The sequence below is a fragment of the Geotrypetes seraphini genome, chromosome 7 (genome assembly GCF_902459505.1).
Source record: "Geotrypetes seraphini chromosome 7, aGeoSer1.1, whole genome shotgun sequence".
NCBI lineage: Eukaryota > Metazoa > Chordata > Amphibia > Gymnophiona > Dermophiidae > Geotrypetes > Geotrypetes seraphini.
This window is the reverse complement of record NC_047090.1, coordinates 114,914,173-114,938,231: the sequence shown is the minus strand read 5'-3', so window position 1 is coordinate 114,938,231 and position 24,059 is coordinate 114,914,173. Positions and strand designations below refer to the sequence as shown.

Sequence of the window (24,059 nt, the reverse complement as noted above, 5' to 3'; positions counted from 1 at the left end):
TTCAATTAATCACCAAAGTAGCAATACACTGCCTCAGTTGGCGTTGAGAGTCAGTACAAAGGCACCAGTGCACAAGCATGTAAGGGATTTTCAGATATTCACCCGAGTAACATATTTCATGGTGGTAGAAATCCTCATTACTCCCAGGTTGGCATTTTGTATCTTTTTTTCAAATAAATACTTTTAAAACTATTTTATAAATAAGATTGTTTAACTTAGCTTGTATGTAGTTTTATCCCCTTGCCGATGTGTTTCGCAATAATTTTCAAGGACGGGGGAATCTACCACCCAAACAAAGCATTATCTCCCATTCCCCTTTTTTTCATAAAGTTCAACACAGAAAGTGAGGAAAAACTCCACAACGGGAGCCCTTGCCTTAAACTATATTTGCTCTTTAACTCATATTGCTGCTGATATTGTAAAATGGCAGCAGCATTCAAACCAATGCACTGAAGGAAAACCCAATGACTTCCACCCTAAAAAAGAGGGCAGATCACAGCTGATACATTCACCAATAGGGAGCCCAATTAAAGTCCTAGGAGAAGAACCCGGAATCTCAAATAAAAAACCTTTGAGTTTTAAAAAGCTTTGGGGTTTTTAAAAAAAAATAATAATAATAAAAAAGCAGATCAATTGAAATCTACCTGGGCCATCCAGTCTGAGGTTTCATTCAGCCCATGCAGAACCATGGAGTTTAATTTATACATCAGTCTTAGTTCATTAATATTAAGAATACATTCTATATTTCCTCCCTCCCACCCAAAGGTAACCATATCCATAATACTCCATTTAAGATCTTTTAAAGTATGCTGGCATAATTTCCAGTTGGGAAAGTGTTTCTGATGTTACAGTGGGTGATCAACTGGCATCCAGTGATCACTGCATGGTATGGCTTAATATTAAGACAGGTATAGAGAGGGCTCATTCAAAAGTAAAGGTTCCAGACTTTTAAAAAAACTAACTTTGTTCAGATGAAGGATTATGTCAAGGAATTGTCTGGATGAGAACATCTGGAAGGAATAGAAATGCACTGGGCAAAATGGAAAGGAGTTATTGTAAGGGCAACATACCTTTTTGTGAGGCAAGGAAGTAAAAGAGGAAAAGAAGGCCACTTTGGTTCTCATAAGTAGTAGCTGAGAAGGTAAGGAATAAGAGGTTAGCTTTCTTAAACTAGAAAAGATCGCAGAAAGAGGAAGACAGGCAAAAATATCTGGAAAAATTAAGCGACGCTGGTCGAGTAGTCAGGAAAGCAAAGATACAAATGGAAGAAGAAATAACTGACACATTTTTTAGATATATCAGTGATAGGAAGAAGTGCAAAAGTGGCATTGTGGGATTCAAAAGTGAAGGGAGGAATATGTAGAAACTGATAAAGAAAAGGTTGAATTGCTTATCAAATATTTCTGTTCTGTGTTCACAGCTGAAGATACTGGAGTGGTACTGCAGAAGACAAATACGAATAGGGATGGAGAAGTGATAGACCCTTAATGATTTTCAGAGGGTTGTGTTCATGAGGAGCTAGCTAAATTAAAGGTAGACAAAGCGATGGGGCCAGATGGTATACATCTGAGGATGCTGAAGGAACTTAGGGAAGTTCTGGTGGCTCCACTGACTGACCTTTTCAATGAGTCTCTAGAGTTGGGAATGGTACTGATAGACTGAAGAAGGGTGGTTGTGTGGTCCCTCTATGCAAAAGTGGAAATAAGGAAGAAGTAGGAAATTATAGGCCAGTAAGTCCAACTTCTGTGGTAAGCAAATTAGTAGAAATGCTTTTAAGACAGAGAATGGTGATGTTTCTGGAATCTGGTGGATTACAGGACCAGAGGCAACATAGATTTACTAGACAACAGTCTTGTCAGACAAATCTGATCAATTTCTTTGATTGGGTGGCCAGAGATTTGGATAGCGGGAGTGTGCTAGATGTGTATTTAGATTTTAGCAAAGCCTTTGACAGTGTTCCACACAGACATCTAATAAATAAACTGAGTGCCTTCGGGATTGGTCCTAAAGTGATGGGCTGGGTCAATAACAGGTTGAGTGGAAGACGACAGTGTAGTGGTTAATTGAGATCGTTCTGAGGAAAGGAATGTTACCAGTGGTGTGCCTCAAGGTTCTGTTCTTGGGCCTGTTCTTTTTAACATTTTTATAAGTGATATTGCTGAAGGGCTTTCAGGCAAGATTGGCCTCTTTGAGGATGATACCAAAATCTGCATTAGAGTAGTCACCTAGGATGGTGTGAATAACATGAAGAAAGACCTAGCAAAGCTTGAGGAATGGTCTGAAATTTGGCAGCTAAAATTAATGCTAAGAAATGCAAGGTCATGCATTTGGTCTGCAAAAGCCCGAAGGAACAGTACAGTTTAGGGGGGGTGAAGAACTTATGTGCACAACAGAAGAACGGGACTTGGGTGTGATTGTATGTAATTGTCTTAAGGTGGCCAAACAGGTTAAAAAGGTGATGGCAAAAGCTAGAAGGATTCTAGGGTACATAGGAAGAGGTATGGCCAGTAGGACAAAGGAGGTATTGATGCCCTTGTATAAGACTCTCTGGTGAGACCTTGTTAGAATATTGTGTACAGTTCTGGAGACCGCACCTACAAAAAAGTTTCAAGTTTAATGGTTTTTTGATTAATCGCTTAATCGTATTTCTAAGCGATGCACAATTTAAAATTACAATAACTGGGAGACAATACAATACAAAACTATGTATAACTACATAAGGGATTAAAAGTTTAACTTAACAAACTCATAAACACAAGGAAAGAAGGGAGGTGAAATACAAAATCAATATAGGAAAGTAGAACAAAAAAGGAAAAGTACAAAAAGGGAAACAAATAAAAGTTATAATATGATACAATAAAAATAATTTGACCTATGAACTGTTTAGTTAATTACCAAAGGCATCTCTAAAGAGAAAAGTTTTAAAATTACTTTTGAATTTCTCCAGATTGCGCTCTTCCCTTAAATGGGAAGGGCGTTCCAAGTTTGAGGTGCGGTATGAAAAGGATGGAGTCGGTCCAGAGGAAGGCTACTAAAATGATGCGTGTTCATCATAAGGCTTATGGGCACAGACTTAAAGATCTCAATATGTATACTTTAGAGGAAAGACGGGAGAGGGGATATATGATAGAGATGTTTAAATATCTATGTGGCATAAATGCTGTAGCAGGGACGCTTGGCTGGTGAGCACACTTACTGCATTGTGGCCCAACATATAGGATACCTTATGCCAATAACTGACACACAAACATGCATTTTCATAAAAAAAATAATTATTCAATTTATATTAAACTTGAAGTTCAAAATAGAATTAAAAAGCCAATTACACAAGGCAACAAAAAATATTTTTTGGGATTAATCTGACAACAGCACATTTTTCTAAATCAGTTTTTCACGCTGATTTCAGATCTGTTATTAGTTTTTTTTCCAGTCACGTAAACTTTTAAAGTTATGACTAATGCTAGTTTATACTGTTTTAGCATATAGGGTTTTAAGAATTGAAGCATCAACTTAAAGAAATGTTGCAGTATCTTTGATCCAAAGTCAAATAAGCACATAGCATAGCATAATTACACTAGACTGTGTCACTTAGCAACCAATATTTCTTCAAAAATGCTTAGAGTATGATTTCTTTTTGTGAGTTGTGTCTGGATTGTCATGGCACAACATCCAGCAGTAGTTGGCCATCAAACTCTCATTCCAGAAACCTTGGTAGCATTAACTGAATACCCTGGTGAAAATGTTCTCCTTTCTCATCACTCACCATACCAAGATTTTCTGGGAAAAAGTCAAGATGTGAGTGCAAAAAGTGTATGTTTAATGACATGCGACAGCCAAGTTTCTGATATGAGTCAAGGAGTTTGCTTTACCCATGGCCTTTACCAGGTTCTTCCTCAACCCCAGCTTGATATGAAGTGGAAGAAATATTTTATGAGGATCCACCAATGGCATAAATTTCATACCTCTTATCTCTGGGTTATAGGTATCCTTCAGCTACCAGACACACTTAACATAAAATCAGCTGTAGATCTTGCGTATGATATCAACAATGAAACAAATTACCTTCCTATCGGTGCAGTGAACTTTGGAATTTATTTCCATATTCTGTTAACAAACATTAACTTGGAACAGTTATTGATGGCAGATGATGTGAAGTGATGATGTCGAGCTTACCTGGTTGAATTAGGAGCTACATCAACAACTTCCAGCTAATATCCAGCAGTTGGAATCATTGGCAGAACTGAGTCCATTGGTTGTTCTTGGAACAAAAAAGCCCATATTGTCTCAGCTCTCCTTTTTGCCACTGTATACAGGAAAAGAAAACCTCAGAATTCTTGAGCAACAATGGAACAACTTAATGTTGTTTCCTGGCTGAAGATGTCGATGTTGAACAATTCTGGGTGGATATTATTAATTATACAGATGCAGCAGGTGAGTATGAGTTCAATGAAGTAAGGAAGTTTCCCTTATCCTTGTTGGCTCTCCCATTCAGTAACATAGCTGTAGAATGGACATTCTCTCAAATGAACCTCATAAAGACTAAACTGAGGAACACAGCAAGAACTATTAGAATCATATTGAACATCCATGCATTCATGTCTTGACACAACTCGTGTTGCAATAGTTTTGCGTCATCTGCATCAATGTTGTGCCATTTTTCATTGGACATCTACAGTACCTTAGATAATAAGCTTGAAAATGTTGATTTTTAGCACTCCCATTCTCCCATTGATAAGGTCTCACAAAACAAAAACAAATAGACCCATTTTTGTTGTAAGTTCTGTTTCTGGGAAGGATTCAACTCAAATTTTAAGTAACTGAGAAGGCATATGTTGGATCTGAGTGCTATTGCAGGTTCCTGAGGAAGAAATCTAAACAAGCCATATGAAACCTTTGCAATGATGATTTCAGTGTGGCAGCACCTTTTAACAGTACCTTTGCGGGAGTGTGTGGTGCAGTGGTTAGAACTACAGTTTTGGCACCCTGAGGTTGTGGGTTGGAATCATGCACTGCTCTTTCTGACCCTGGATAAGTCACTCAATCTCCATTGCCCCAGGTACATTAGAGAGTGGGAGCCCGTCGAGACAGGGAATAATGTTTAGGGTATGTGGAAATAAATTATTAAAATAAAATACCTTTGTACATGCCCTCTTTAGGTAATCAATATACAGATGCCAGACTTAAGTACGACTCATACTTAAGAACGTGGTTGCAGCTTCATTTGATTTCAAGCAGTATTTCTAGTGGCATAGACTCCTACACTTTTCCTGCAGCAGATTCAGGAATAATGGATGGCCACATTAAGAACAGTGTGTGCTTGTGTATGCTGTACCTTAGAGGGAATACTGCTAGGGACAGTTGACTCTTGTCAGCTAGGAGCAGAGGTAAGCAGCAAGAATCTTAAAATCTATAAATTCTGAGTTACATACAAATCCAACTTAAGAACAGCTTTAAAAATGTAACTCGTTCTTAACCCGGGGACTGCTTGTATACATTCTTTTTAATGTGATTATGCCCACCTTAGCTGCTTATTTTGATAATCTTACTGTTTTGTTTTGGGGTTGTTGTTTTTTTGTACTCCTGTGCCAATGTACTGTTGCACTTGCCTTTTGAACAGAATCACCCTTCATCTGCTGGACTTTTGGACAACTATATTCTGAAGATGGAGTGGTGGGCTACTATGGTCAAGTTGAAACGTAATACTTGTAAAATTAATCTGCTGCTGTTTTGGATGCAGTTAGGTCAAGAAGTTTGAAGAGCTTTTAATTGTGGGAAGGACTTTTACTTTAAGTGCTTGTTTTTATTGTGTTTTTCCTGAATGTTTTGTAGTTGGGTTTTGGTCTTTTGTACAACATTATGGGCTGTTAGGGATATGTGCAGTGTATAAATAAACATTTGTATTGATATATGCAAACTATAGACCAATTGCTTCAATCCCACTATACATTAAAATAACAGAAGGCCTTGTCGCACAACACCTCTCCAACTACCTTGAAGACCATCACATACTACATCCATCACAATCTGGATTCAGATCCAACCATAGCACAGAAACTCTACTGGTATCACTATTAGACATTGCCCGACAACACCTTAGCAAAGGAAACAAGCTGCTTCTCATTCAACTCGATCTTTCTGCGGCATTCGACCTAGTTGACCATCACACACTACTCCAGATATTAGACGCAATAGGAATCTCAGGTAATGTTCACAAATGGTTCCAAAGCTTCCTCAAAACACGAACATACAAAGTCAAATCAAAAGAGCACATATCCGACCCATGGTCAAACCCATGTGGAGTACCACAAGGATCACCATTGTCACCCATATTATTTAACCTCTTCATAGCATCCCTAGGCATAATCCTAGACGCCCTAAACACAGTTTCATTCAGCTACGCAGATGATATAACTATCCTCCTCCCCTTTAATATTCAAGACCCCTTATCCACAAACCACCTGAAAATGATAATGGAAACGGTAGAAAAATGGATGTCAAGTCATAAACTAAAACTGAACTCGGAAAAAACTAAATTCCTACTACTGGAAAGGGAAAAAAAACCATCTCTCACAGAACTAGAAGTAAATACAATCAAGTACCCAATGCAAAGCACACTCAAGATCCTGGGAATACAACTAGACAGAAACTGCACAATGCAGTCTCAAATCCACAAAATCATCCAAAGAGCTTTCTTCACAATACGTAATCTAAGAAAAATAAGAAAATTCTTCAACAAAGATCAATACAAGATATTAGTACAATCCCTAGTACTGAGTATTGTAGATTACTGTAACAGCCTATACCTATCATGCCCAAACTACATGATAAAACAATTACAGACAGTTCAGAACACAGCCCTCAGAATCATCTACTCACTAGGCAAATATGACCACATCACCAAAGCATACCTAGACTCACACTGGCTACCAATAAAAGCAAGATCCCAGTTCAAATTTTACTGTCTACTATACAAAGTAATACATGGAACAGCACCCAGCTACCTAAACAACAGACTACACCGTAACCTCTCACACAGATTAAGGAGAACTCAGAGCCTATTCACTCACCCCCCTCTCAAAGGAACACGACGAAATAAACTATATGACAGCCTTTTAGCGACACAGGCAGCAAAGATCGATACTACCATCACCAATCTACTGACCAAATCAATAGACACTAAAGTATTCCGAAAAGAAATCAAAACTCATCTCTTCAAAAAACACTTCCCATCATCATAACCTCACAAAAGTTTTAGAAAATGCTCTCATGACTACCATAACACCACCACCAGCAATACCTTGAATCCGGACAGTACTATCTCTATTCATCTAAACAACAGAATCCGGACAATATTATCTCTATTCGTCTAAACAACCATCACTATCTGCTATCAATGTCTCCTGGAAAAGTCCAGAATAACAATTGTAACTTAACACATTCTTGATTACATGTACTGCAATGCTACTGGAAATGTCCAGTCTTCTAACTTGTAATCCGCTTAGAACCGCAAGGCACAAGCGGAATAGAAATCACTAATGTAATGTAATATAGGAAGCATTTCTTTGATAAATTAGAGGGGTTTCCAGTGGAAATTGGGCTATTTCGGGGCTACTCCAAGCACAAGTTGGGCTACTTTTGCTGGAATTTTTTTTGCCATCTATCAACCCTAGGGGGGAGGGGGGTGCAGTTTAGAAGGAGAGGAAGAAAAAAACCCCCAAAACATCTATAGCAGGGGATTGCAAGGAATGCAAGAGAGAAAATCACCCACTGTAGAGGGAGCGAGGGTTGGAGGGAGAGAACAAGGATGGGAAGGGGAACCAATCAAATGGGTAGTATGGATGGGGTCACGTGTGCTCTTTTTTTCTTCACAAATATGGTAACCCTATATTGGCCCACTCAAAAATTGTTTTCTGGTTATGCCACCGATTGTTTCACTACTCGAGAAATAAGCTATACGAGGAGGAACGGGTAGCAGAGGAAGTCGAACCACCTTAGCTCCAGCTCAAGCCGTGTACTAGGCGCCGTTTTACGTAGCCTCTTTACTTGCGCAGATTGAGCCGCGTCGGCTGCCATAGCTGCACTGGGCAGCCCTTGGATGAGGTTTTATGGTTGGAGGCCGGTCCTGTTGCCGGTGAAACGAAGGTGGGGGGTTGCTGCCGTTGCAGCACGGGGAGTCAACTTCGGATCGTTCCCGGTTTGGACTTGAAGTTGCTGGGCGCAGCACTACAAGAGCTGGATTTAGCATTTTTCTGTTATTGTTTTAAATCTCAGAAAGTAGGAAGGAGCTCTTCTTTTGTCCTGATCCGTGGACACTTGATTCCTGTGCAGATCTAAGCTGCGACTATTTTGTGTGTGTGTGTTTAGAGGCTGCGAAAAGAAAGAAACTTGTATATATGGAGGATTTGTGTGGCAATCTTCTTTGCATGGAAAGACAACTTGAAAATAACATATTTTATAAAAACCCGTATACTTCACCACCAACCTTGGCTGCATAACCTCCTGCAGGTACTATATGGGTGTCAAAATGAGGCAAAAGGCAAAGAACGGATTTCCGAGGATCATTGTTCAGGTGATTAGATTGAGTTAATGTCGTTTGCATTAATTTATTGGTTGCACATGCCTGTTAAACAACATGGAAATGATGGGTCAAGGCTTGTGGGCTTGCTGACTTCAGCATTTTTTTTCAAGCTGTGTAGCTTAGAATGTTTGACGGCATATCCATTCTTGTTCTTTAAATTGAAAACCCGCGTATGATTTATTTTAATAAAGCAGTTTTTATGTGCACAGATGTTTTTCCAGTAGAAGTTAATATTTTGCTATTTTCTAAACAGAGTATGTCATATATATTGTACTTGCTTTTTGGTGCAAACAAAACGATATACAGTACTATATTTGTAAGCGTGTTCTCTCCCCCTCCCATCTCATTTTGTAATGTCAATAGTCGTTCTATCCAGTGTGTGAGGCTAACCTAAATGACTTAAATTGTAATGTTTTTGTAAAAAAAAACCAACCCAAACAAAAAGCCTGCCTTCAAGTTGTTTTTTTTGTTGGGGTTTTTTATTTTTTTTTTTTTTTTTTGGGGGGGGGGCAAGGTTAGAAGATTATGTGATCCAACAAGCAGAAAACAGAACAGATGTGGTGATCATTTGTTGTTTGTTTTTAGAACAGATTTGATGTGTATATAGGAGTTTCATGGGACACTGACACTGAATGAAATGGTAAAAGAGAGAAACTGCTGGGATCTGGGGCTGAATTCTGATTGACCTTAAAACTGGACTGACTTTAAAAAATTTGAGTCTTCAGAAGGACTTGTTTCACCTTGCCCCCAAACCATGGCTACTACATTTGAAGGATCTACCATAACTAGTCGACTTAAAAACCTGCTGCGGTCCCCCTCCATTAAACTCAGGAGGCACAAACCAGGAGCCAAGAGAGAGGACATTGGCAGCAAGGTAAGCGAGCTTCCAATTATTTGAAATGGTTGCATTCTTTTCCATCCTGGAATTTCAAGCTAGTTCAGTATACCCCTTTAGGCTTGAAATAAAAACAGATCTGAAACAGTATCTTCAAGCTGGTAAAATAAAGGTGTTACATATGTAGGGTGTTAATAGGGTTTTGAAGGTATTACTGTACTTATGTAGGGTGTTCTATATAGTGTTTTGATATTATTCAGCTATTTCTGTTGTTAGCTACCTCAGGACCTTAGGGATATCTGTTAAAAAAAAAAACCAAACAAACCAAAACTCTTAGTCTTGAGTCCTGCTGCTTCTCATTTTGTACATTTTATGTGTTTTCAGCATAATTCTTATACAAACAGATGTGGATTTCATGGGTTTGCTTGTGTGCTTGATACACATAAGTCAGGGAGTTGGTTGAGTGGAAGACGGCAGAGGGTAGTGGGCAGTGGAGATTGCTCTGAGGAAAGGATTGTTACCAGTGGTGTGCCTCAAGGTTCTGTTCTTGGGCTGTTCTTTTTTAACTTTTTTATAAGTAATATTGCTGAAGATTTGCCTCTTTGTGGATTATACCAAAATCTGCAATAGAGTACACCCCCCCCCCCCCCCCCGGATGGTGTCAATAACAAGAAAAAAAGACCTAGCGATGCTTGAAGAATGGTCTGAAATTTGGCAGCTAAAATTTAATGCTAAGAAATGCAAGGTCATGCATTTGGGCTGGAAAAACCGCAGGAATAGTACAGTTTAGGGGTTGAATAACTTTTGTGCACAACAGAAGAGGGGACTTGGGTGTGATTGTATGTAACGATCTTAAAGTGGCCAAACGGGTTGAAAAGGTGACGGTGAAAGCTAGAAAGATGCTGGGGTGCATAGGGAGAGGTACGGTAAGTAGGAAAAAGGAGGTATTGATTCCCCTCTATAAGAATTTGATGAGACCTCATCTAGAATATTGTGCATAATTCTGGAGGCCACACCTTCAAAAAGATATAAAAAGGATGGAATCTGTCCAGAAGAAAGCTACTAAAATGGTGTGTGGGCTTCATTATAAGGTGTACGGCGACAGACTTAAAGATCTCGATATGTATATTTTGGAGGAAAGGTGGGAGGAGGGAGATATGATAGAGACATTTAAATACCTATGTGGCATAAATGTGCACGAGTCGAGACTCTTTCATTTGTAAGTAAGCTCTGGAATGAGAAGGCATAGAAAGAAGTTAAGAGGTGATAGGCTCCTAACATCAGATCCCTTGATAGACTTTTGAGCTTTTAAAAAGCAATAAAAAACTACCTGTTCACCTCACTCCTCAGGACAAGCTAGCATTCAGACTGTTACTCCCAAACCACTGTATTCTTAATAGATGTTCAACTGACTCTCTCCCTGTTCATGCATCAGACTCCAAGTGTCTACTAATCCAGAGCAACTGAACTAGACACATCCCACTGTACCCTATAGCCTTAGTTTTCTGTTCCTTGTTAATTGTTATGTCTTGCTACCTGTTATGTATGTTACCTTGTAACCTGTTCTGGGCTCCTTGGGGAGGATGGGATATAAATTGAGTTAAATAAATAAAGGAGTAATCTAAGGAAATGCATTTTTACAGAAAGGGTGGTAGATGTGTGGAACAGTCTCACGGAAGAGGTGATGGAGACAGACTGTCTGAATTCAAGAAAGTATGGATAGGCACGTGGGATCCCTTAGAGAGAGGAAGAGATAATGATTACTGAGGATGGGCAGACTGGATGGGTCATTTGGCCTTTATCTGCCATCGTGTTTCTATAAGTGGTCAATGTACACTAAATTATATCTTAGTTCTAATTCTGCAAGAAATATTAACAGCCAGCCATTTATCACGTTAAACCCAATATACAGCACCTTATTTGCTCATGACCTTCGACCTAGTCCAATACACACTGCTAAAATCAAAATGCATGACCTTGGGCCTCAAAGAAATGTCATAGCATGGATTGAATCCTTTCTTACAAATAGACTAGGGTAGAATGGCAGGGGAATACAAGCAACTGGAAAAAAACAGATATAGGAGTACCACAGGGATCAGCTATGTCACCCATGCTTTTCAACATCTTCCTCCAACCACTAGGGAACTTCATCAGAAAACTGGGATAGCAATGTTACATCTACGCAGACGATGTCCAACTGATCATCCCGCTAAAGAAACAAAATGTGAAAACTAAACAGAGGATCAAGGCAGGCCTAGAAAAAATCTCCAAGTGGTTCCAAACAAACGGACTAGTAGCCAACAAGGAGAAAACAGAATTACTACTAATTAACAAATGAGGAGGAAATAGCCCAAGATACCAACTAACCTTGAATGGCAACATCTTTAAAATCTCCCATGGAGGGGGTAAGAAAGCTAGGAATATGGCTAAACACAAACCTAGACATGACAATACAGATCCAGCGCATTGTAAAAAAACATATGGCAAACTCTACTGGGTCAGAGGACTTAAACACTACCTCACCCACCAAGAAATGTCCAACAAAATAATAACCCTGATACTCTCAATCTTTGACTACTGTAACGTGATCTTGCTAGGCATTCCAAAATACATGATTAAGCAGATTCAAATGGTCCAAAATGCATCAGTGAGATTTCTGCTGTGAAAATCAAAACTGATGAGTGCCAGCCCCGCTACTAAAAGAACTACACTGGCTCCCGATCAAAAGCAGGGTGAAATTCAAGATCTTGTTGCTGACACACAAAGTCGTTCATCTCTCAGAAACACAATATTTAGTGGACAGACTACATCACCACACACCAGCATGTACACTACGCTCAAGCCAAAACTTGCTACTGGAAATACCGTCCTTCAGAGACATCAAATACAAAAGCGTTAGGAAAACAATGTTCTCAGTGATGGCTCCAAGGTAGTGAAAAGCCCTTCCTAAAGAACTAAAACTAGAAAAAGACACCGGAAGGTTAAAGAAAGGTATGAAGACTATCCCCTTCACAGAATACTATAGCCAATAATACTACAAAGAGGAGATAGTTGGCTAGTCCCCACTAGGAACATCTATAGGATAAACACAGTATGGACAAGGGGATAAGATAATCATAGCACAGATAAGCAGATTTATCAGGAAGTTAATTCTTCCAAGATGAACATAGATCACGATATAGACACTTAAGCACAAATTGAAATAGGAGTAGTATGTACACAGTACACACCACACCACAGTAAACAACAACCACATTTTAGCTTTCCCACGTATTCACCATTATAGGACCTCCAGGGACCCCTGAAGAAGACTTTTTGTTGAAACGCGGACTGTGTTGGGTCCTGCATCCCTAGCAGACTAGGTCCTCTAAGGCTTTTATGTGGATTACTTTACTTTTATGTGGATGATTTTAGTGTACCTTTGGAACTTTGACATTTTCAAATAAAGTCCATTAAGGAACATCGTCATTCCACAGAGTTTCTTATAGTATGAACACAGTACACAACATTAAATATGGATGTATACTGTATATTTATATGTTTGTATAAGAACATAAGAATAGCCTTACTGGGTCAGACCAACGATCCATCAAGTCCAGTAGCCTGTTCTCACAGTGGCCAAAACCCAAAGAGTAGTAACAGTCCATGCAGAGGCTTGACCCATGTCTTTCTCAATAACAGACTATGGACTTTTCCTCCAGGAAATTGTCCAAACCCTTCTTAAAACCTACTGCGCTATCCGCTCTTACCACAACCTCCTATTGGTTTTAAAAGTATTTCCCTGTAACTTCAAGTGTTCCTTAGTCTTTGTAATTTTTGACGGTGTGAAAAATCGATCCACTTGTACCTGTTCTACTCCACTCAGGATTTTGTAGACTTCAATTATACCTCCCCTCAGCCTTCTCTTTTCCAAGCTGAAGAGCCCTAATCTTTTTAGTCTTTCCTCATACGAAAGGAGTCCAATCCCCTTTATCATCTTGTCGCTCTTTTTGAACCTTTTCCAGTGCCACTATATCTTTCTTGAGATAAGGAGACCAGAATTGAATACAATACTTAAGGTGAGGTCACACCATGGAGTGATACAGAGGCATTATAACATTGGGCGGAAGGTTTCATCGTATTGTCTACAATGACACCCAGGTCCTTTTCTTGGGGGCCCAAGGTGGACCTTAGCATCTGGTAACTGTGATTTGGGTTATTCTTCCCAATGTGCATCACTTTGCATTTGTCCACATTAAATTTCATCTGCCACTTGGGACTCCCAGTCTTCCAATTTCCTAAGATCGGCCTACAATTTCTCACAATTTGCTTGCGTTTTAACAACTTTGAACAGTTTAGTGTCATCTGCAAATTTAATCACCTTGTTCGTCTTTCCAATTTCCAGATCATTTATAAATAAGTTAAATAGCACTGGTCCCAGTACAGATCCTTGTGTCATGCTACTGTTTACTCTCCTCCATTGAGAAAAATGACCATTTAACCCTATCTTCTGTTTTCTATCTGATAACCAAGCCCTAATCCACTACTGAACTTTGCCATCTATCCCATGAAGGTATAATATGATATAGGTATGTACAAGCAGGTAGATAGATTATTATAGGCGGAAATAAGAAAGAGGATTGATTATGGGCTGTATTGAGAACCAACTCGGAAAACGTTAACTCTCTATTGTAACACTTTTACAAAAGCACAAGTATTGCATATGGTTTAATAATGTCTGGAATAAAACCATCCCAGGAAACGCAAACTCTGTATTGTAACACCTTTACAGAATCTCATGTATTGTAACACAACTAAACTAAAACTAAACTAAACCTTAGGTTTGTATACCGCACCATCTTCGCATGCGCAGAGCTCAGCACGGTTTACAGAGGTTGAGAGGAAAGGAACTACAAAGAAGGGATATAGGAGAGGGACTGAGAAGATAGAGAGGGGCAGGGTACTAGAGAACGGGAGGTGATTAGATTTTTGAGAAGAGCCAAGTTTTCAAGCATTTACGGAAGGATTGGAAGGAGCTAGAATTTCTGAGCGGAGATGAGAGATTGTTCCAGAGTTCCGTGGTTCTGAAGGGGAGGGATGTTCCAAGTTTTCCTGCACGGGATATACCTTTTATAGATGGGAAAGATAGTTTCAGTTTTTGGGAGGGTCTAGAAGAGAGCGGGTTTGAGGAATTCCAGAAGAGTGGGATAACGGGAGGAAGGACGCCATGTAGAATCTTGAAGGCTAAGCAGGCACATTTATAGAGGACTCTGGAGTATACTGGGAGCCAGTGAAGCTTGGAGAGGAGTGGGGAAACGTGATCGAACTTGCCTTTTGCGAAAATAAGCTTGGCCGCGGCGTTCTGAATTAGCTGAAGTCTATGGAGGTTTTTCTTAGTTAGGCTTATATAGATGGAGTTGCAGTAGTCTAGTCTAGAGAGGATGGTGGATTGAATGAGGATGGCAAAATGAGAATGATGAAAGCAAGATCTTACTTTCCTCAACATATGGAGGCTAAAGAAGCATTTTTTTACCAGGTAGTTGAGGTGATCGTTGAAGGAGAGAGAGGAGTCTAAGATGATGCCTAGGACTTTGCTTGAAAACTCAAGCTGAAGAATGGGGCCGGAAGGTAGAGGGATGGAGGTGGGTAAATGATCTGAAATTGGGCCGAGCCAAAGTAGTTTGGTTTTGGACTCATTCAGTTTCATTTGTACAGATTGGGCCCAGGATTGGAGGTTCGTAATACATGTGGAGATGTTCTCAGCGAGGTTCGAGAGGTTCGCGTCGGTTTCGAGGAGGATGAGGATGTCGTCAGCATAGGAGTAGAGAGTTTCTAGGGGGGATAGATGAAGGAGTTTCAGAGAGGACATGTAGATGTTGAAAAGGATAGGGGAGAGGGGTGAGCCTTGCGGGACTCCACATTTCGGCTTCCAGGCGGGGGATGAGGAACCGTTTGTGTTAACGGTGTAGGAGCGGAAACGTAGGAATTTCGAGAACCAATCAAGGACTGTGGAGCTTATGCCTATTTCGGAGAGTTGGAAGATAAGGATGTCGTGGTGAACGACATCGAAGGCTGCGGAGAGGTCGAATTGAAGAACAGCGAATTTGTTGCGAGAATGGAGTTGTTGCACCTTAGAGATTAGTGAGGCCAAGAGGGATTCGGTGCTGAAGTTGGGTCTGAAGCCGAATTGGTGGGGTAGGAGGATAGAGAATCGTTCTAGGTAGGATGAGAGTTGGATGGATATGATGGATTCTAATAACTTGGTTAGGAGAGGGATATTTGCTATAGGACGGTAGTTAGATGGAATGGTGGGATCAAGGTCGGCCTTTTTCAGTAGAGGGGACAATGAAATGTGTCCCATGTCGGGGGAGAAAAGGCCCGATGTTAGGGCAGAGTTTATAAGGTCGGTGAGGGAAGCGATGGCCTGTGTAGGGATATTCTCGAATAGATAGGAGGGGAAAGGATCCAAAATGCACTTGCAAGTTTTTAGTTTGAGGCAGAGTTTGGAGACTTGCGGTTCAGAGACAAGCTCGAAGGCGGTCCAGGATCTGTCGGCAGGAATGGGAGTGGATACAGGTAAGGTAGGGTTGAGATCAATAGAGGTCAGGGAATTGTAGGAGACTGTGGGAGGGAAGGAGCATCTTAGAGTGGTAACCTTTTCATTAAAGAAATTTGCAAGGGCATCGGCTGATAGAGATGGTGGAAGCGAAGGTGGGTCTTTTTTTGTAGTTAGGGAGCGCCAGATGTTGAACAGCGCACTGATCTGGTTGTTGGATCTAGAGATCTTGTCTCCAAAGAAGTTTTTCCTGGCTTTTTTTAATGTTGAATTGTAAAATTTAATATTAGCCCTCCAGGTCTGTCTATCAGAGGGGGATTTAGATTTTTTCCATTTGCGCTCCAAAGCGCGACATTTCTGTTTCAATTCTCTGTGAAGAGGTAGGTACCAGGGGGCCTTTCGGGGGTAGGAGATGGTTTTGGTGGTTAATGGAGCAAGGGAGTGGTAGGTGGACTCGGAGAGGGCGGTCCAGTTGTGCCAATGTGATTCGGGGTCTGTAGGTCTAGGGTTGGAGGAGAGTTTGTTGAGGAGTTTGGACCAGAATAGGTTGCTCGAGGTTTTTTTGCGGAAGGTTATGGAATGAGAGGAGTGGGGTGGGGAGTCAAGATGTGACATGAAGACGGGGAGACAGGTAGTCCCTAAGAAGTGATCTGACCAGGGGACTTGTTCCCAGCGAGTGTCGTCGGTTGAGGTTTTGAAGGCGGTAAGATCAATGAAGGTGGTGAAGTCTAGGGTATGCCCTTTTTCGTGGGTTGGGGATGGGGTGGGTGAGGGAAAACCTAGAGAGGTAAGGAAGTTGTTGAATTCAGATGTATCATTGTTATTTGTGTCGTCGAGGTGGAGATTGATATCACCAACAATCAGAAGTCTTTGGAATTTAAGGAAGGCATTTGTTATGGTCTCATAGACGAGATTGGAAGATTTGGTCAAAGGGGTGGGTGGTCGGTATAGTATTAGGATGCCCAATGGGTGGGTGCGGAGTTCGTCAGTGACTGAGGCAAGCAAATATTCTAGAGAAGCATGGGTGCCCGTCTCAAGGAGCTGGACGTCGAAGAAAGATTTGTAGAGGAGTGCCAGACCACCTCCTTTTCGGTTGGGTCTGGGGGAGAAGAGGCCTTGGTAGCCATGGGGGAGGAGTTCATTTTGTGTGAATAGGTCGTCTTTGGCGATCCATGATTCTGTGATGCACAGGAATCCAGGGTCGAGCTCGTCTAGAAGGTCTTTCAAGATTTGGGTCTTATTGCATGTGGATCTGGCATTGCAGTAAAGTGTCGGGACTGGGGTGAGAGAGTCCGGGACAGTGTTGGGAAGATTGGCAGGGGGCAGGGGCTTTAGAGAATCTTGGTTGACTTTTCGGGGGTTTTTCTTGGGAGGAGAATTTCTGGTGCGTATCAGTGTGGGGATTCTGAGTCCGGGGCAGATGGTATTGGTGTTGGCGGGGTCGAGTAGGTTGGGGGAGGGAGGTTTCAGACAGAGGGAAGGATAGAGAGGTGAGCAGAGTAGGAGGAGAAGGATCCAGAAGGATGGATTCATGGCGGGGTGGTTGGTGTGTGAGAGTCTGCAGCAAGGGGGAGTAGAGTTGGTTGAGGAAGGAGCAGGGGAACTTAAATTAAGCTGAATAAGTACGGGGCCGAGAGAAGGGAGGAGAGGCTTTTTTTTTGTTGTTTTTTTATTTATTTATTTTTTTTAGGATTAAAGGGGGGCTGTATCAGTGAGGACAATTAGCGGCTAAGCGCTTTCCATGTGGTGCCTAGAGCGGAGAGGCTTGGGGCAGTAAATGGGTAACAGGGGGATTGCACGGTTAAGGTATGTGTGTAGCCCAGGATGTGCTAGGGGAACCGGGGAAACTGAAAAAGTGAGAGACTGGTAAAAAACCTTTGGCAGAGAGTACAGTTTGGAGCAGAACTGAGCAAAAAAAAAGCAGAAAAAGTTTAGCATCAAAACATGAGCGAATACAATAGTAAAATATGGTGCAGAAACAGGGGTATAAACAGTGGTAAACTTTGACAATGGGCAGAGTCCGGGTTGGGTAAGGGGAGCTGAGAGTCTGGAGGCCCTCAGTGGACCTTGATAGGCCAAGGGGGGGGAGGGCGGTGAGGTGAGGCAGAGAGGAGCCCAAGTTGCAGGGGCTTTGGCAGCTCTTGGGTGGGCTGTGGGGGCAGAGTTTCTAGTGAAGAGCAGGTCCGCACCCTCCTGCATGAGTGGCGTCGGGTGGAGGAAGGAGGAACAAGATGGAGGAAGCTTCCTCCTTCCTCTGCCTTGAAGTCGCTGGAGCGGAGAAAATGCTTTCGGCGGCCCGCAGTGGGCTGAAGAGGAGCCTGGACACACTGGCCTTTAACAGCCCTCAGATGGACTGGAGAAGAGCAGGCTAGCAAGTCTGCTCAACATTACAAAGTTCATATAAACCTCTCTGAATTGACTGCCCCAGTCATAAGCAGTGGTATAGAAGTTTACAATCAAGGTTTCAAGTTTATTTCAAGGTTTCAAGTTTATTTTTTATCCCGCTTAATCAGACTTCTGAGCGGTGTACAATAAAAATTACAGTTTGTGTCACATAAAATGGGGAAGACAATTAAAATAGACTAATAAATTAGACGGGACGAACAGAAACAAATGGGGAAGGGGGAAGAACTACAATGCTTTTCAAGAGAAAGAGAACAATTAAGGGAAAAAAAAATTTGGGATGGGGGAAAAAAGGATGCTTTCTGCAGTCGGCATGTTTTTTTTTTTTTGGGGGGGGGGTTGCCCTTAGAAGAGCATTTAGGTGTCATAGGTATCTTGGAACAGAAATGATTTTAAGTTTGTTGTAAAGTGGATCAAAGATTTTTCTTCCCGAATATAGTTGGGAATAGAGTTACATAGTTAGTGATGGTGCGCTTACTGCAAAATTGTTAGATCTTATAGTGTTTATTTGTTTTAAAGATGGAACTACAAGAAGGTTTTGTGTCATGGAGCGAAGCGTTTTAGATGGAGAATGTGGAATTAATAGGTTATTGAAATCCGGTTGGTTACTTTGTCTTATTTTAAATGTGAGTAGTATAATTTTGTAGCTAACCCTGTGTTCCACAGGCAACCAGTGTGCTTTGCGTAGTAGGGGGGAGACATGATCATATTTTTGGGCATTGAATATAATTTTTATTGCGGTATTTTGTATTTGAAGGCGTCTTAATTCTTTTTTTGTTATGCCTTTATAAAGGGCATTGCAATAATCAATACATGATATCACTAAAGAATGAATTAGAATATTTAAGGAAGAGGAATCTAATATTTTAGCAAGTGATCTAATCATTCGTAATCTGTAATAACGCTGGACTACTGAATTAATATGGTAGTGATAGGGTGACTCCCAATAATTTTAAAGAATTTACCATTTTAATGTTTGAGGAGTTAAGTTTGAGTGGGGCTGGAACTGACAAGACCTTCTTTAGGGAAGATCATAGCTTTGGATTTTTCTACATTGAGGGCCAGCATATTTGAATTTAGCCATAGTTTGATATTTTTTTCCCCCAGTTTCTGGTTAATAAGGGTTATTTCATCTGAATTTATAAGATTGACAGCCTCTTTTACAAAGCGGCTGCGATGTGCTAACGGCCCCAAAGCCCATAGAGATTTAAAGGGAAAAATCATTTCAGAAGGAACGGATGAATGACTTTGTTGCTGGATACTTTAATATTTATTGTGTTGAGATCTTTTAATATCTTGCAGAGTTGGAAGAGTAAATCGTGAACATTTGGAAAGTGGAAGAGTTAATGGATTGGTTCCTGTGGTAGTGTTAGGAGATTTTTCATCTGGCGAATTGGTATTATTATTGTCAGATTATGGGATGTCATCTCTAATTTTCTGTATTTTGTTGTTAAAGTGTATGGCTATTGCCTGTGGACCTGTGGTAAATAAGGCAAGTTAATGGTGTTAGCATGAGTTTTATTAAAGAATAATTCCCCAAATTTATAGTCAAATACTAGAAAATTAACTTTCAGTACTTTTTGTGATCTATGATGGGATCTCATAATTTATCCGCAAACCTGCTGGTGGAACCAGTATATTTCAGAATGTTAATTTTAAATTTATCAAAGAATATTATGTTATGTAATTTGCAATCTTATACAAAAACAAAGAAACATGATGGCAGATAAAAGGCCAAATGGTCCTTCCAGTATGCCCATCCACAACATCCGCTATCCCGTTAAATCGCCATTAATTAGAGTTCTAGGTGGGTAACAGGCAACATTTTGTTATAGAGTTAATGTTAGAAAGAGTTAATATGTTCTAGAGTTAATATGTTAGAAAGAATTCTACATACTACATAAAGTTATTAAATTATACAGATTATCCGAGGTAATATATCATAAATACAGCTGATCATTTACATTGGTCTTTATTTCAGGAAAGGTGACTTGTATTATTAGTCTGAGTCTCCTTTGGACTCTTGGTAGGGATTTCTTAAAAAGAACCTACTCATCTATATGCTGTCACATAACATACACCCCAAAACACAATTCAATAACAGTACAACCCTCTGCCTGAAGAGGAAAAAACTTCATATCCTTAAACTATTGCATTACTTGCACCAAAAGCATGCTCAAACAACACAGTTTTTACTCCTTTTCTAAATTACCAAAGTACAGTCAATTGATGCAATGACAACGATAAAGCCATAATATAAATTTTTTAAATAAATAAATATTCAATCACTAAATTGAAAATAAAAACATTTTTCCTACCTTTTTGTTGTCTGGTGATTTTATTTTTCTAATTATCTCTGGTTGCACTTCCTTCTGTCTGTGCTCTTAATTTTGTTTCAAGGGCTTTCTTATCCATTTCCTGTACTTCTCTCCTTCACTTTCTGCCTTACATCCATCTTTGACGTCAACTTTTAATATTCAACTCTTCAATTTTTCTGCTTCCTTCTCAAATCTTATCTACTTTTCTAGTTCTTTCCTATGTGCACCATCTCCTCCCTCTATTTGCCCTTCCCCTCCATCCAAGTGTACCAATTCCACCCTCTTTCCCTCTCCCCCTACTGAACAGCATCTTTCTCACTCTATCCCTCACCTATGCCCAGCAAATCTTTTTCCTCCTGCTCCACACATCCATGTACAACAATTCTCTCTTTCTCTTCACTGTCCCACCTGCAGCATCTCTTTCCCGCCTCCCCCTTGCCTGTGCAGCATTTCTTCTCGCTCCCTCTTACCTTACATGTATATCTTCAAAAGGTTGCGGGCTGCAGTTCTTATATGCTGTCTGTGGCTGACCCAGAAGCCTTCCCTCTAATGCCAACCCGCATCAGAGGAAAGGCTTCTGGGTCAGCCATCAGCAGTATGTAGAAACTGCTCCACATGGCCTTTTGAACAGAACAAGTGTGGTTGCGCTGAATTATTAAAGGGAGGAGATGGTACTTGGACATCTTGAAGCTGGAAGCAGGTACATTCCTGCAGGAACTATTTCAATCCCTGTGGGTTTCCCATAGATCTGGAGGGGATCCCTGTGGGATCTCATGGACTCTGCAGGGCTCCTGCAAACTCATTTTCTGTGCAGCTCTCTATTTCCTAAAGTCTTCCTTTAAATTTAATTATAATAATAACTTTATTCTTGTATACCGCCACACCATATTAGTTCTAGGCGGTTTACATCACGAGGACTGTGCAAACAGCAAACATACACATCTTATGGTACAACTGTAATAATCAAGAATGATAGAATTTCACAATATCTTTCAAGTAATAAATTTATCAAATAAGTAAGTTTTCAACAACTTTCTGAAAGAATAATAGGACTGAACTTATGGCATCCGAGTATTCCACCAAGTATTCGTTTTTCCTGCCTGATAGAATCTCTTTTATAATGACAGGCTTTTGGTGTCGGAAACGCAAACCAATAATTTTTTTTGAGTGTTTTTATTGGACTTAAAATATTTCAAAATGGGAGATGAGATAAGCGGGAGCCAAACCAAATAATGCTTTAAAGCAGTTTCAGCCAAATTTAAATAACATTCTGGCTTCAAACGGTATCCAGTGCAGTTGTTGATAATAAGGGCTAATGTGATCATATTTTTTTAGTCCCAAAATCAATTGGACTGCTACATTTTATATTAATATCACTTTTCGATCCACTTTCCAGATGATTTATAAATAAGTTAAAACCCAGTCTCTGTATACCATTATTTACCCCTTTTTCATTGAGAAAAATGGCCATTTAACCCTACCCTTTGTTTTCTGTTCGATAACCAGTTCCTAATCCACAACTGAACATTACCTCCTATCCCATGACTTTTCATTTTATCAGGAGTCTCTCATGAGGAAAGTTGTCAAAAGCTTTCTGAAAATGTAGATACACTACATCAACCAACTCACCTTTATTCACATGTTTATTCATGCCTTCAAAGAAATTAAGCAAATTGGAGCAAGACTTCCCTTGGTTGAACCCATTAAGCCATGTTTGATACATGTTCTATAATTTTATTCTTTATAGTAGTTTCCACTATTTTGCCTGGCACTGAAGTCAGGCTTATTAGTCTGTAACTTCACAGATCTCCCCTGGAACCCTTTTCAAAAATTTGGCATTTGACATTACACTAATCTCTAGTCTTCAGTTGATTTTAGTGACAGGTTATGGATCAGTAACAGATCAGCAATTTAATGTTTTGAGTTCTTTCAGTACCCTGTGGTGTATACCATCCAGTCTAGGTGATTTATCACTCTTTAACTTGCCAATTTTGCTCAGTAAGTCTTCCAGGATCACCAAGATTTCTTTTCATTCTTCCATATCGGCACCCTTGAAAACCAGTGGTATAGGTAGATCTCTTACATCTTCCTCTGTAAAAACAAAGTGAAGAATTCATTCAGTCTCTCCTCTACGGCCTTATCTTCCCTGAGTGCCCCTTTTTTGCTCCTTGATGATCCAATGTCCCATGGATTCACTCCCAGACTTTCTACTTTTGATGTACCTAGAAAAGTTGTTTCTATGAGGTTTTGCCTCTATGGCATTCCTTTTCATATCTCTTTTAGTCTTCTTTATCAGGACTTCACATCTAATTTGCCAGTGCTTATGTTGCTTTTTATTTTCTTCATTTGGATCCTTTTTCCATTTTCTTTTCTATATTCCTTTCAGTATCTTGGATTTAATATTGCAAACCAAATTATTATATTATTGTTAGTTGGCAAATTTATGTGAGTGTAATTTATTTTCCTCTATTTAAGTATTTTTATGTACATTGACTATAATGTAATTTTAATAAATATAAAGTTGAAGTAAAAGAGTACTGTAGTTCCTTCTTACACGGGTTACTACTAATAATCATACGAAGTGCTGTACACATTTATGGTCAAATATATTTTATTGAGCAAGCAAGAGCACAACATAGTAACACAAAATACAGAAACAGCTCAAAAGTTTTGAAAAGTCCCCAAAAAAAACCACCCCCCCCAAACCCCCCAAACCCCCCTCCCCACCAAACCACCCCTGGGTCCTCCTTCGAAACACAAATTAACAAAGAATTTGAATAACAAATTATGCAAAAAAGGCACAAAAGGGAAGTACAAACAAAGCATCAATTAAGTATCCGGCTACGAGCCAGAGGGGTCAAAGTATTCCAGAAAGGTTCCCAAGTGGTCTGGAAAAGACGACCTTGTCGAGAAGCCAAGTCAGTCACATCCCTTCGCTCCCACATCAAAAGAGCGATCATGCGGCTCCTCCAAAGGGAATAGTCCGGAGCCTCAGCTTCAAGCCATTTCAGCAGGATGCATTTCAAGGCAATCAGGATAGACCAATTGAGGAAAGCTGCAACTCCCTTGGAACGTGGAAAGTAGTGAGGAACAGTCCCAAATAAAAGCAAAGGGGAACTGCGAACAGTAACATGCCAAATAGACTCCACAAAAGCAAATATAGCAGTCCAAAAAAGGTGTATCTGAGGACAAGTCCAGAACATGTGGCCTAAGCTGGCTTCCGGAGCCTGACAACGAAGACAGGCAGCATGGGGACGGAAGTGAGCCAAATAAGCCCTTTTAGGAGAAATATATAAACGAAAAATCAATTTAAAATGTTGCTCCCAAAAGGTAGTGTATTTACGAAAAGCAGGCAGTCGCCAGACAGCCTGAAGGAGGATATCAGAAGGC

At 40.3% G+C, this 24,059-nt stretch overlaps 1 protein-coding gene across 6 annotated transcripts in view; it reads left to right on the top strand.

Annotated features, from left to right (window-relative positions):
• The first annotated feature begins 7,899 nt into the window (after positions 1–7,899).
• MAPKBP1 (mitogen-activated protein kinase binding protein 1) overlaps positions 7,900–24,059 on the top strand; it is a 363,581-nt gene continuing 347,421 nt past the window's right edge. The window contains exons 1-2 of one of the 6 annotated variants that reach the window (XM_033951898.1): positions 7,900–8,569; positions 9,169–9,452. In XM_033951898.1, coding sequence (XP_033807789.1) covers positions 9,333–9,452 — 120 coding nt within the window. In that variant the 5' untranslated portion in view covers positions 7,900–8,569; positions 9,169–9,332. Of the gene's footprint in view, positions 8,570–8,688; positions 8,833–9,163; positions 9,453–24,059 lie in introns of those variants that run through there. The other 5 variants (XM_033951899.1, XM_033951901.1, XM_033951904.1 and 2 more) reach the window with 5 other exon arrangements.